This window comes from Cherax quadricarinatus, chromosome 35 (assembly GCF_038502225.1).
Source record: "Cherax quadricarinatus isolate ZL_2023a chromosome 35, ASM3850222v1, whole genome shotgun sequence".
NCBI lineage: Eukaryota > Metazoa > Arthropoda > Malacostraca > Decapoda > Parastacidae > Cherax > Cherax quadricarinatus.
The window spans coordinates 408,409-421,282 of NC_091326.1; the positions used below are offsets into that span (position 1 = coordinate 408,409).

A 12,874-nucleotide genomic window follows, 5' to 3' on the forward strand; every position below is an offset into this window, starting at 1 on the left:
TACCTTATTTTGCTTGTGAAAATGGGTTCCACTGTTGCATACTACTTAGCTGTGAATTAATTAATATCTTTTTTTAACACATCGGCTGCCTCCCACCAGCGCAAAGTGAATACGAAAGCATTTTACACCTAGTAACTTGTACAGGAGAAGGGGTTACTAGTCCTTTCTTCCCAGCACCACACTTACCTCTTATAAGACGCATAGCTTATGGAAGAAGGATCTTCCTCACTTCCATGTGGAGTAATATATTTTATCATTATTATACAGATGATTTTCATCACATAGGCTTCTAATAAGTAATGCTGGTAATCCAAATCAAATACTTGTTGGAGTTACACCATTAAATGTAAGCAATTCAATGAAAAAAATCAGAAAGAATTTTAGTCACCTAGCATTTATGGTCACACAACTTTCACTTACCATTGTCAGCTCTTGTTGTAATTTACGGCACTCCTTCTCTTTTCTTCTCAGATCATTTGCTGAAGCCTTAGGTTTACGACTAGCTGGAAGATTTTCCTTACGGGCCATGATCTCTGCTAATTTATTGACTGCTTGCATCTTGAGAAGCTGTTCTTGTTTGAGTTGTTTACTTAATTTTTCAAGCTCACCCTTACGATCATTAGTAACTTTCTTGTTTTCTAAAAGGGAAAACAAAATGCAATATTGTATAAATGATGTTCATCTTCTTGTACTGAAGAGCAAGAGGGTGGTTACAAAAGCTGTCTAATTATAATTACCATTACTACAGTAAGTCCTCAACTTACAAACACATTGAGAATCTTCTGTATTGTATATAATATCATAAACCATACCACAGGTGGGATTAGAACCCGCGATCAGAGTCTATTTGCAATCGTGTCATTACGATTTAGTGAGTCGTATAATATCATTACAGGTCTCCCTCAACATTCGCCAGGGTTAGGGGATCAAGAGCCACGCGAATGTTGAAAAATCGTTAATGTTTGGTGCTCCAATATATTGTAGGGAAATATAATACAAACTGCTTCCTTAACTTGTTAAACCATGAACAATCATAAAATACATGAAAACATCGTAAAATATTGTACTATATACATACATATTATGGTTTAATAACACGTATGTTATTAAATACTACTGCCTCAACCACTGCTTCAACCACTGCCTCAACCACTGCCTCAACCACTGCCTCAACCACTACCTCAACCACTGCCTCAACGACTGCAGCGCACTACCTCATATTTTTGTACAATTTCTTCTTCAATTCTATCATGTTTCTCAATTTCTTAACCAAAGGGCTGGCACTAGCAAGTTTCTTTGGGCCCATGATTAATTATGTAGCAGTCGCACTCAATCTACAAACAACAAACACAATGAATTATTGTGAAATGTTTGGAAAAGCACGGAGGCTAATGCTCACTCCAGCATAAACAAAGCCAAACTGACTCACGATGCCTCCACCACTGCTGCAACCCTCGTATTTTTGTACAATTTCCTTCAATTCTATCATATTATTATTACTATCATTAATAACATGTATTATCATTATTATTATTATTATTAACAACATGTACGTATGTTATTAAATACCACTGCCTCCGCCACTGCCTGTACCACTGCTTCTACCACTGCCTCAACCATTGCCTCAACCACTGCCTCAACCACTGCCTGTACCACTGCCTCAACCACTGCCTCAACCACTGCAGTCACGCTTAATCTACAAGCACCAAACACAATGAATTATTGTGAAATGTTTGGAAGAGCACAGAGGCTAATGCTCACTCCAGCATAAATAAAGCCAAACTGACTCACAATGCCTCCACCACTCCTTCAACCCTCGTATTTTTGTACAATTTCCTTCTTCAATTCTATCGTATTATTCTTATTATTAATAACACGCATTATTATTACTATTAGCACGAACAGTAGCAGCAGCAGAAATGTTCAATTCTTTGCCATGTTCAAGAGTAAACAAATGATGTCACCGTCCAATACCTGTCCGAATGGCCATTCCAATATGCAGTCATGAATGGGTTGACATTATTTACACTGTAGTTTAATAGCAAAAATAGCAAATAATGAACAAACAAAATTCACCACACTGTGTGGCAGGCGGGCTGGCTGCCAGTTGCGGGAATTGGAGGGAGGGTAGTAGGGACGCGCGGGTGGCGGGAAACTTAAATGTGATTTCGCGGCTGGAAATTCGCGAATGTGTGACGCCAACGAAAGTTGAAAACACAAATGTTGAGAAAGACCTGTATATTATTATACACAATACAGAAGGTCCCCAATGTGTTCTTTAGTTGAAAACTTCCTGTATTATGAATATTACACAATTCAGGAAGTCCATAATGTGTAAGTTGAGGACTTACTGTACTCTGAATCCTGTACGAAAACAATAATTGATAAAGTAAACAAATCACAGAACGGGTGGGACTTAAACCCAAGGCAGGTGAGATGATAAAGTAAAGGAATACTCTTTAGCTTGTGATAATTTCAGACTCATTAAAAGGTTATAATGCACTCACAATGATCCCACGACTCTTGAAGAATCTAAATTAACAGAGATATGATCAGGTCTCTTATTGACTTATATTACACATAATTGATTTATAGACCCGAGCAAGAAGTCTAGGCAATGAAAAATTGGATATCAGATAAGATGGACATGTTTGTGGCTGGAGCCATGAAAGATGAGAGCCACAGAACAGACGAGGACAAAAAGGTAAAAAGTTTATCTATGGAGGCAAAAAATGGGAATGTATCAGAGTATAGCAATATTAACATTTTTATATGGGTGTGAGGAGGAGGATGGAGGTAGTGCAGAAGTCATGTTTGAAAGCAATATTTTTTTTTTTAACACAATGGCCATCTCCCACCAAGACCCAAAAAAAATTCATTCACACAATCATTGTCTTTGCAGAGGTGCTCAGATATGACATTTTAGAGGTCACTCCAAACAGCCAATATCCCAACCCCCTGCTTACAGTGCAGGCATTGTACCTCCCACCTCCAGGACTCAAGTTCGACTAACCAGTTTCCCTGAATCCCTTCACAAAATATTACCCTGCTCACACTCCAACAGTTTGCCAGGTCCCAAAAACCATTCGTCTCTATTCACTCCTATCTAGCATGCTCACATGTCTGCTGCATGTCCAAGTCCCTTGCACACAAAACCTCTTTTACCCCCCTCCCTCCATCCTTTCCTAGGATGACCCCTACCCCTCCTCCCCTCCACTACAGATTTATAAACCCTCTAAGTCATCCTACTTTGTTCCATCTTCTCTAAATGAGCAAACCACATCAACAGCCCCACTTCACCCCTCTGACTAATACTTTTAGTAACTCCATACCTCTTCCTAATTTCTACACTATGAATTCTCTGCATAATATTTACACCACACATTGCCCCTAGACATACATCTCCACTGCCTCCAGCCTCATTCTTGCTGCAGCATTCACAACCCATGCTTCACACCCATATGTAAGTGTTGGTACCACTATATTCTTGTACATTCCCTGCTTTGCCTCCAAGGATAACATTGTCTCCACAGATACCTTAATGCAATATGTGGTGTGAATATTATAGAGAGAATCTGGAGAGCATGGAGGTTAGAAGCTGGTGTGGGGTTACTAAAAATGTATTTCAGAGAACTGAGAAGTGTGTTAAAGTGGTTAGGACATTTAGAGAGGGTGGAGCAGAATAAGATGACTAAGAGGTTAATAAATCTGGGATGTAAGGAAGGGTAAGGGTCATTCCTGAAAAGACTGGAGGGAGCAGATGAAGGAAATTTTAAGTGCTAGGGGACTGAATATCCAACAGGCTGGTGTATATATGTTAGACTGGTTTTGATAGACAAGTGATTTTAATGGTTTGACATGCTGTTGGAAATGTGAGCAGATAAACATTTATGAAGAGATTCAGTGAATAAGTTAGCCAGACTTGAGTCCTAGAGGTGGGACGTACAGTGCCTGCACTCTAGAGGGAGGAGGAGGACGTAGCAGTTCATAGGGTCATCTTAACTGAAAAATCAATGAACTTCTAGCACGACAGCAATTCACTGAATGATGGTGAATGTGTTTCCTTTTAGAGTCACCCTACTTTGTTGCAAGATGTCTGACATGTTAAAAAAGAAATTAAGAAAATATCAGCAGTGTATGATAGTCTCACAAACATATAAATGGCCTTTATAAAACAGAACAATGAATCTTTCAAATTGTTATTTGCCACATACACAACAGTGACTGAAGAAAGAATATAAAGGAACAATACAGTGACTGGAACATTACACAAATAACTGAAGATCATTCAGCACTTGTGTGAAGCCCACAATGAGTGAAACATACAACAAACTTGGAAAAGTAAAGAGGCTCACCTCAGATTGTTAGTGCAATTAAGAATCAAAAGCTACTTGCTAAAAACTACAAACTTGACATCAAAACTAGAAATAATGTAAATCAAGATGAGACATGATCTTGGCAAACAAAATACACCTTGGTATGAACAAGGTGTCAAAAATAACTGCTAGCCAGAGAAAGGTCCAAGACAAGGGATCACTGATACAAGTTGTACACCCAAATGAGCCACTGGATATTACAAAACACTTTTCAAGTATGACAGTGGAGAAGAGGAATGAACTAGGGAATGTCATAGTAGAAGCTGAAAACATACTAGGGTTTATACTTAAATGCAACAAAGCTTGAATGCTTCAAGTGATCAAACGGTATGAAGAGTCCAAGAGTAAGAGCTTAATATTGACAAACTAGGCTAAATGCATACATACTTTTTGTGATTAAGCCTTGTTCATGTACTCATCTATATACATTCAGACAGATGAGTACTTATAGGTGAGTACAAGTAAAATGCTTAATCACAAAGCAAAAACATTAGGCATGTGAAAATTAAGCAAAATACAAACTTTATGAAAGCAAAGTTAATTTGTTTGTTATTACAAAACTTTACCTGAAAGTACAAAGTGCAACTAATTAATTGTGTTTCGTTATTCAAATGTCAAACTTGCTTTTTTTCATTTCTTTACCTGACAAGCCTCACTACTGCATAATCATAAATCTAACATATAATGCATGAATGCTAAATGAATTATGTGCTATTAACATTTCTTGAGTTGTAAAGAGAGTGGGATTCCAGGAGCATGCATATATCAATGTGGCTGATACCAAAAGACTAAAAATAATACGTATATTTTTTTCAACACGATGGCTGTCTTCTGCCAAGGCAGGGTGACCCAGAAAGAAATGCTATCACCATCATTCACACATAATCACTGTCTTTGCAGAGGTGTGAAGATACGACATTTCAGATGTCACTCCAAACAGTAAATATCACAAACCCTTCCTTTAAAGGACCAACCTTCCTCAAGACTCTGGACTTGAGCATTAAGTGCCTCCTTCTCCTGCTTGAGACTCTCCACTGATCTGCTCAGTTCTTGTTCCCGTTCTTTCACCTGAAACACAATGAACATAAACATATGTTTGGATATCTGTAAGAGCTGATGTGCAACAGTAATACATTAAAACAATTAACACTTTTTGAAATTCCACAAAACGGTATGTCTGCCAAGGTTGAAAACCTCTTATCATCAGTTTAAATTATAGTACAGTGCAGCTGAACCTAGATTTTCGTGATTAATTCGTTCCAGAAAGTTTGACGAAAACCGAACTGTACGAAAACTGAAGCCATATTTCCCATGAGCAACAATGTAAATCCAATTAATCCGTTCCAGACACCCAAAAATATTAACAAAAAATACATTTTATAGAGAATAACTATAGTTTTACATACAGAAAAAATGATAAATAAATATAAATGACTAATGAAATGGATAAATGAACATTTAACATCACTTTTACCTTTATTGAAGACTCTTGTTGGCATATGGAAGACAACGAGGAGGGGAGGTTATTGTTTGGAAGGGAAATCCCCCTCCACAAAGACTTCAAGTATCAAGGCCCCACCTGGGGTTACTTCCCTTCTTTGTCTTTTAGTGGCACTAGGACCAGCTTGAATGTCAATGGACCCCTTTCGCAAAAAAAATCTGTCCAGAGAGGTCTGTTACTGGCGTCTCTTTACTTGCCTAAAATGGGACAAGGCATTGTCATTGAACATGTTGCAGACACGGCTTGCAATAGCTTTGTTAGGGTGATATTTCTCTACAAAACTTTGCAACTCATTCCACTTTGCACACATGTCCTTAATCACCGAAGAAGGAACATTCTCACAATCCTCACTCAACGAGAAACAAAGCCAGACTGAGTCGGAATGCGCGGGATGCTTTGTGTGGGCGCAGGCGGGCAGACGCGTTTGGTACGGCAGACCATTGTTAACTCCACAAAAACCAAGCGGATGTATGAAAACTGGGACAAAATTTTGACAAAAAAAGTTGTCGATAACCGAATCCTATGAAAACCAGGGCATACAAAAACAGAGATTCCACTGTATTAGAAAAACTAAATTTGATCATTTTTTTTTTTTAAGGCATCAACCGTCTAAAAGGCAGGGTGACCCAAAAAAGAAACACTTGCACCATCATTCAACACTTTTGCCAACATTCACAAAATATCACTGCCTTTGCAGAGGTACCCAGATATCACAGTTTAGATGTCACTCCAAATATATACAGTGGACCCTTGGTTATCGGCCGTAATCTGTTCCAGAAGCTCAGCCTAAAACCGAATTGGCTGAAAACTGAAATATTTCCCATAAGAATTAATGTAATTACAATTAATCCATTCCAAACAAAAATACTCACCAAAAAATAATTTTTTTAACAATTAAATCAGTATTACATATCTTTATTGAAGATAAATGCTGGCTTCTGGAATGCCTGCTACACTTCCTGCATGACTGCTACACTTCCTGCATGCCTGCTATACTTCCTGCATGCCTGCTACACTCCCTGAATGCCTGCTACACTCCCAGCATGCCTACACTTCCTGCATGCCTGCTACACTTCCTGCTTGCCTGCTACACTCCCTGCATGCCTGCTACACTTCCAGCATGCCTGCTACACTCCCTGCATGCCTGCTACACTCCCTGCATGCCTGCTACACTCCCTGCATGCCTGCTACACTCCCTGCATGCCTGCTACACTCCCTGCATGCCTGCTACACTCCCTGCATGCCTGCTACACTCCCAGCATGCCTACTACACTTCCTGCATGCCTGCTACACTCCCTGCATGCCTGCTACATTCCCTGCATGCCTGCTACACTTCCTGGATGCCTGCTACACTCCCTGCATGCCTGCTACACTCCCTGCATGCCTGCTACACTCCCTGCATGCCTGTTTCACTCTCTGCTACACTCTCTGCATGCCTGTTTCACTCTCGGCTACACTCTCTGCATGCCTGTTTCACTCTCTGCTACACTCTCTGCATGCCTGTTTCACTCTCTGCTACACTCTCTGCATGCCTGCTACACTCCCTGCATGCCTGCTACACTTCGTGCTTAAAATCCATGGTGTTTCCCACTTTCTTTACCACAGGAACTTTACTAGAAAATTTCTTTGGAGCCATGGTTAGTTATTTTGCAGTTGCACTGCAAAAAAAAAAACACAAAAAGCAATGAAAACAAGCAAAATGTTTGGATGTATGAGCAGAATCTTCCTCACACACTAAAAGACACAGCCAAACTGACGCACAAGCAGCCCCAGCTGGCGGACGGACAAGTCTGAAACGGCCCATCATCGAAATAATGGCTGATCACCGGGAGCCAAAAAATCGGCCGATCACCAAGTTGGCCTATAACAGGAACAACCGATAACTGAGGGTCCACTGTACAGTAATTATTATTCCCAAAGACATAGCTTAGTTATTCCTAACTAGACTTCAAACTTTTTAACAGAAAAAACATTTAATTATTAAAATTTACTGTATTGTACAGGACTCTCAATTATATTCTTCATAACCACTCTATGTCAATTTAAATAGAAGAGCTTTCTTGCATAGTATAAGCTGCAAAAATAAAAATTTAAAATCATAAAACTAACCGCACTAAGAGCACTATCCTTTTCTGTGATGTCAGCCGTATGTCTGGAAACAAGATCACTAATCTCCAATTCTTTAACGGTCTTCTCTTTCTCTAGTTCTGCTACAGTCTCTTCTGCAATAGAACGTGCAAGAGCCTCCGAGTCAGCTCGTCCTACAGCCAGTTGCAGTTGCTGAGTAAGGCTTGTGCGCTCCTCCTCCAATTCCATTGCTTGTCGACATTTGTCATCAGCCTCTTCACGTAGCTCGCGTACCTGAGTTTTGTAAAGTGTCTGAAAAAATTAAAAGCAATGAGCAAAACTTTTCATACAGTATATGGTAAATTTAAAAAATTATTCTCTTATAAAAATTCTATTACAAAGTATAGTACGAAATCAATTAACACCAACTTTTAACACTTTTTTGACATAACAGACAAAAAAAAATGCAGCATATTTTCTACGAGTATGCCACATTTATGCAGCATGGAATAAATTTAGAGGAAAATTGAAAAAAAGGCAGTAAACACAAAGGCTAATAATATGGCTGACTATAATGTAATACAGAAAACTTCTTTATTTTTTGAGTCTTGACAAATTACATAGCTTTAAAAAGAATTTGGTTGCCATGTTTTGGGGTCTGAGGAATGTAACCCTATTTCTCCTTTATGTTTGTCAGTTCATTTTACATTATTTTTTAATTATATGACATTTTTAGGAAGGTAACTACCAAATTAACTGACAGTCAACTGTACTGTAAATAATTTTTTTTTCATTAACATACTGGCCATCTCCCACCGAGGGAGGGAGACCCAAATAAGAGGAAACTCCTTCATTATCACCATCTGGCCAGAGACGTGCTGACATTACAGCTCAGATTCCCTTCCAAACTGCAATAACCCCACCCCTCCTTTAAAGTGCAGAAACTACACTTCCCATCTTCAGGACTCAAATCTAGCTAACTAGCTCCTATGAAATCCTTCATAAATACATATTACCTTGTTCACACTCCAAAATCACAGCAAGTCATTAAAACCATTTGCCTACACTCACTATCTAACACACACACACACACACACACATATGCCTGTTGGATGTCAAAGCCCCTCACATACAAAACCTCATTTACACCCTCCCTCCAATCTTTTCTAGGATGACCCCTACCCCGCCTTCCTTCCGCTCAAAGTCAACCTATTTTGCTCTATCCTTTCTAAAAGTCCAAACCACCTCAATAACCCCTCCTCATCCCTCTGGATAATACCCCAGACCTCCTCCTGATCTCTTAACTACAAATTTTCTGCAGTATATTCACACCAAACATTGCCCTCAGACATGACATCTCCACTGCTTCCAGCCTCTCACTGCAACATTTAAAACCCATGCTCCACAACCATATAAGAATGTTGGTCCCACTATACTCTGATACATTCCTCTTTTTTTGCCTCCGCAAATGCCTCAATGTATCAAACACTTTTTGTCCCTCATCAATTCTATAGTTCATCTCATCCCTCTTTCGTAGACCTGTTCAATGACAAATCTACTCCTAAGTATCTAAATGTGTTCACTTCCTCCATACTCTTCCTTCCAATCTGATATCCAATCTTTCATTACCTAAATTTTTTGTTATTGTCTTCACCTTGCTTTTAATAAACACCCTCTTAAATTTGTCCACCAGCCTTTGCAACTTCTCTCCAAGCTCTCCCAAAAGCAGTGCCATTGGCAAAAAGCAACTGTGTCAACTTCTACTTTGAATTAAATTTTTTATCTTTTAATCCCATACCTCTCCCAACACCCTATCAGTTATGGTGACATCACCCATCTCTGTTTAAGACCTACTTTTATTGGAAAATAATTTATGTAATAAATTTAATTCTTTATTTCTTACTATCATTACTCTTGATTTCTATTTCTTATTAGTCCTCTAAAATATTTCTTTTTATTTCCAAGTTTTAATGGCCACCCACCTAACTAATAAATTTTGTATTTTTTGAGCTAATCAACAAATAATACTCCATCACATTACACAAACAACAACCAAAAGGAATAACATCCTACTGAGAAATACTGTTCTGCTTCAAGTGTGTCTTGCAGCTCCCTCATCTGCATGTCATCAACTGATTTTTGTGTCTTGAGTTTGTGCAGTTCTTCCTCTATGCTAGACCGTGCCTCTTTGGCTTCTTCTAAATCTCGAGCGAGTTGTTTTTCTCTGGTACGTAAGAGTGCAACTTCGGATGCCTGAGCTTGAAGTTCTGCAACAATGCTTGATCTCTTCTCAGTCTCTGTCTCCAACTGCTTCTGGAGAACCTTGACCTATAGAGAATGAACTAGGTTACAAGACGTGCTTATGGTAACACTGAAATAAAAGGTACGATAAAATTTAAATAAAAAACTTACCATAAATGATGTAAATCATAAATTTTTTTTAGAACTGAAGTGATATTACCCAACTACATGAGAAGACCAGAAAAATTATACTATGGCAAAACAAGAGATTTAGTACAGAATTAAGAGGAAAGTGGATGGAAAAAACAAACCTGCAATAACAAAGTGCATATATGAAGAGAATTAGAACATACAAAAAAGGAATGTAACACATGATATAAATGAATAAGTACAGGTATAAAAAAAAAATATAAAAGGAAAACTATACAAATATTTACAGAGAACAAGAACAGTAGTTTTCAAAACTACTTATTAGTGTAAACTGATATATGAGTATATGAACTTATTTACCTTTTCACATTCTTGGCGGTGCTCTCCCTCCAGTTTGTGAAGCTGTTGCTGCAGCTGGCGGTAATCAACACTCAACATAGAGTTTTGACGCTCCTTCTCCTGACTAGATGCCTCTGCCTGTTGGCGTTTCTGTTTTTCTGCATTAAGACGTTCCTGCAAGGCTGTAAAATACACATATCTGTCAATTCCTTGAACTATTTAGCTTACAATTAATTCCATGACTATATGTATTTTTTAATTAGGGATACGTACAAAATTTACGTTATCAAATTTTCAAATTAGCCTTCATGACAGGACAAGGACTTAAAATTGACGAGAATAAAAAAAAAAAATCGTTGAGGACCTTAAAAACCTTAAAATGTAAAGGAGTCTCACCTGCTAAAGCTTGAGCACTGGACTGGTGGTTGTGTGTAGGGGCAGCATTATTAGCCTCTCGCAAAGCTCTTGCCTCCTGCTCGTAACGGCTTGTCATGCCCCTTAACTCTAACTCCAGTGAGTTTCTATCTTTTTCCAGCTGTACAAGACGCTCTGAAACATTCTCAGCTTCTTTACGAGCAATTGTTTCTCTCTCGAAAGCACTATCAAGCTGTAAAAATAAATTTAATGATCATGGCAAGCCAGGGGGTTTTGAACTTTAGAGGTAAGCATGAGTGACCTCATTTTACACAATTTCAACAAATTATAATTTAAATGCAGTCCCGAAAACAAACACTGTAGGTACTGTCTGTTCATTAATCACGTCCCCAGGCCTTTCCTATATAACACTTGCTCTCCATTTTAAATGTATCTACACACCAAAAATCAACATTTTCCTTATTCCTCAACTAATAAACCATAATCAAGAATGCTATATCTAGATTCAGGCAGCCCCAATAAATGAAACAGATCTACTTAAACCCTATAGAAGAGACTGGAAAGGTAGGGTAAGCCCCTACCCTTCCCCAGGAAAATTGCCCAAAATCAATCACTTCCGCCACTTTGAGGCCTATTTCATGCCACGTCTGGTCTTAAACCAACTGAGCGCTCCATTGCACTAGTTTGTTTTCTAGTCTATTGGCACAAAGAAATAGCTAACAAGGAAAACCACCCAAAAGCTGCTATTTTAACCCAACAGCAAGATCCGAGGTCAGTTGCTCACATTGCGCTCTGCATGGAGCAGAATTTTAAAGAATTTCAAGTACCACTAAAAATGCTTGTCTAAATGTGCAAAATTGTAGGAACATTCTAATATAATACAGGAAAAGATAATACTGTACTTGCAAGACATTAAATTATCTAAAAGAATGAGATTAAAATTGTCCCTGTGATACAGATAACACAGTATAAAAAGCAAATAAGGAATCCATACAATGGGTGCTATACTAATTTGTTTTAGTTACACTGTATGCAAATGAAACAGCAAAAGACATACCTTAGACTGTAATGCTTGTATTTTGGCATCAGCTTGTGACAGAAGGTCAACCTGGTGATTTTTATGTGCTCTTTCCTGGTCCAGTTGTGTTTGTAGATTAACTAAGTCTCGTTCTAAGGTGTCCCGTACAGATTGAACTGCTGATACTTTTTCCATGTACTCTGTTACTGATGTTTCTTTTCGCTGGTTTATAACAGTCAATTCAGCATTTTGTTTGCGAAGCCGTGTGCTATTGTCAGATTCCACTTTTAATTTATCTTGAACTTCTTTAAGCTGTTGAAAAGTATTTTGAATAATTCATCATATAACTTAAAAAATATCAGAAGTAATTAAACAGAACTATGGTATTATCATTCCCCAATAATAATTAAAAAGTTCTGAGCTCTTATGAAAACACTACCTCTAGCAAAATTACACATATCACAGCATTAAAAAAATCACTAAAATTGAAATAGCAACTGCTGTTCTGCTAATTATTAAAATTCCAACAATACAAGGAAATACACAATTTAAACCTGCTTTTCCAAAGAATTAAGCTTGTCATGGGCATGTTGAGCAGAGACAATATCTCGTGTTCGCTTGTTCTGCTCATCTTCAAGCTTCTTCTTGACCTCTTGGTAGAGACCATCTAACTTGCGTCTGCCTTCAATCTCATTGTCTGCCTGACATGGTGTGAAAATAACAAATATTAAATTGGACACCCTCATTTTAAACTTTTAAGTCATAAAGCAAAGAACAGATCAAACATACAGCAAATAAAAGCTTTAA

The 12,874-nt window shown here is 38.2% G+C and overlaps 1 protein-coding gene across 1 annotated transcript in view; it reads right to left on the bottom strand.

The window, feature by feature from the left end:
* The window catches only part of Rok (Rho kinase), a 147,892-nt gene that overhangs the window by 38,902 nt on the left and 96,116 nt on the right, over positions 1–12,874 (bottom strand). The window contains exons 23-30 of the mRNA XM_070091512.1: positions 12,622–12,819; positions 12,107–12,379; positions 11,071–11,281; positions 10,696–10,856; positions 10,018–10,272; positions 7,987–8,256; positions 5,351–5,444; positions 421–638 (exon numbers count right to left, since the gene is read on the bottom strand). Coding sequence (XP_069947613.1) covers positions 421–638; positions 5,351–5,444; positions 7,987–8,256; positions 10,018–10,272; positions 10,696–10,856; positions 11,071–11,281; positions 12,107–12,379; positions 12,622–12,819 — 1,680 coding nt within the window. The remainder of the gene's footprint in view (positions 1–420; positions 639–5,350; positions 5,445–7,986; positions 8,257–10,017; positions 10,273–10,695; positions 10,857–11,070; positions 11,282–12,106; positions 12,380–12,621; positions 12,820–12,874) is intronic.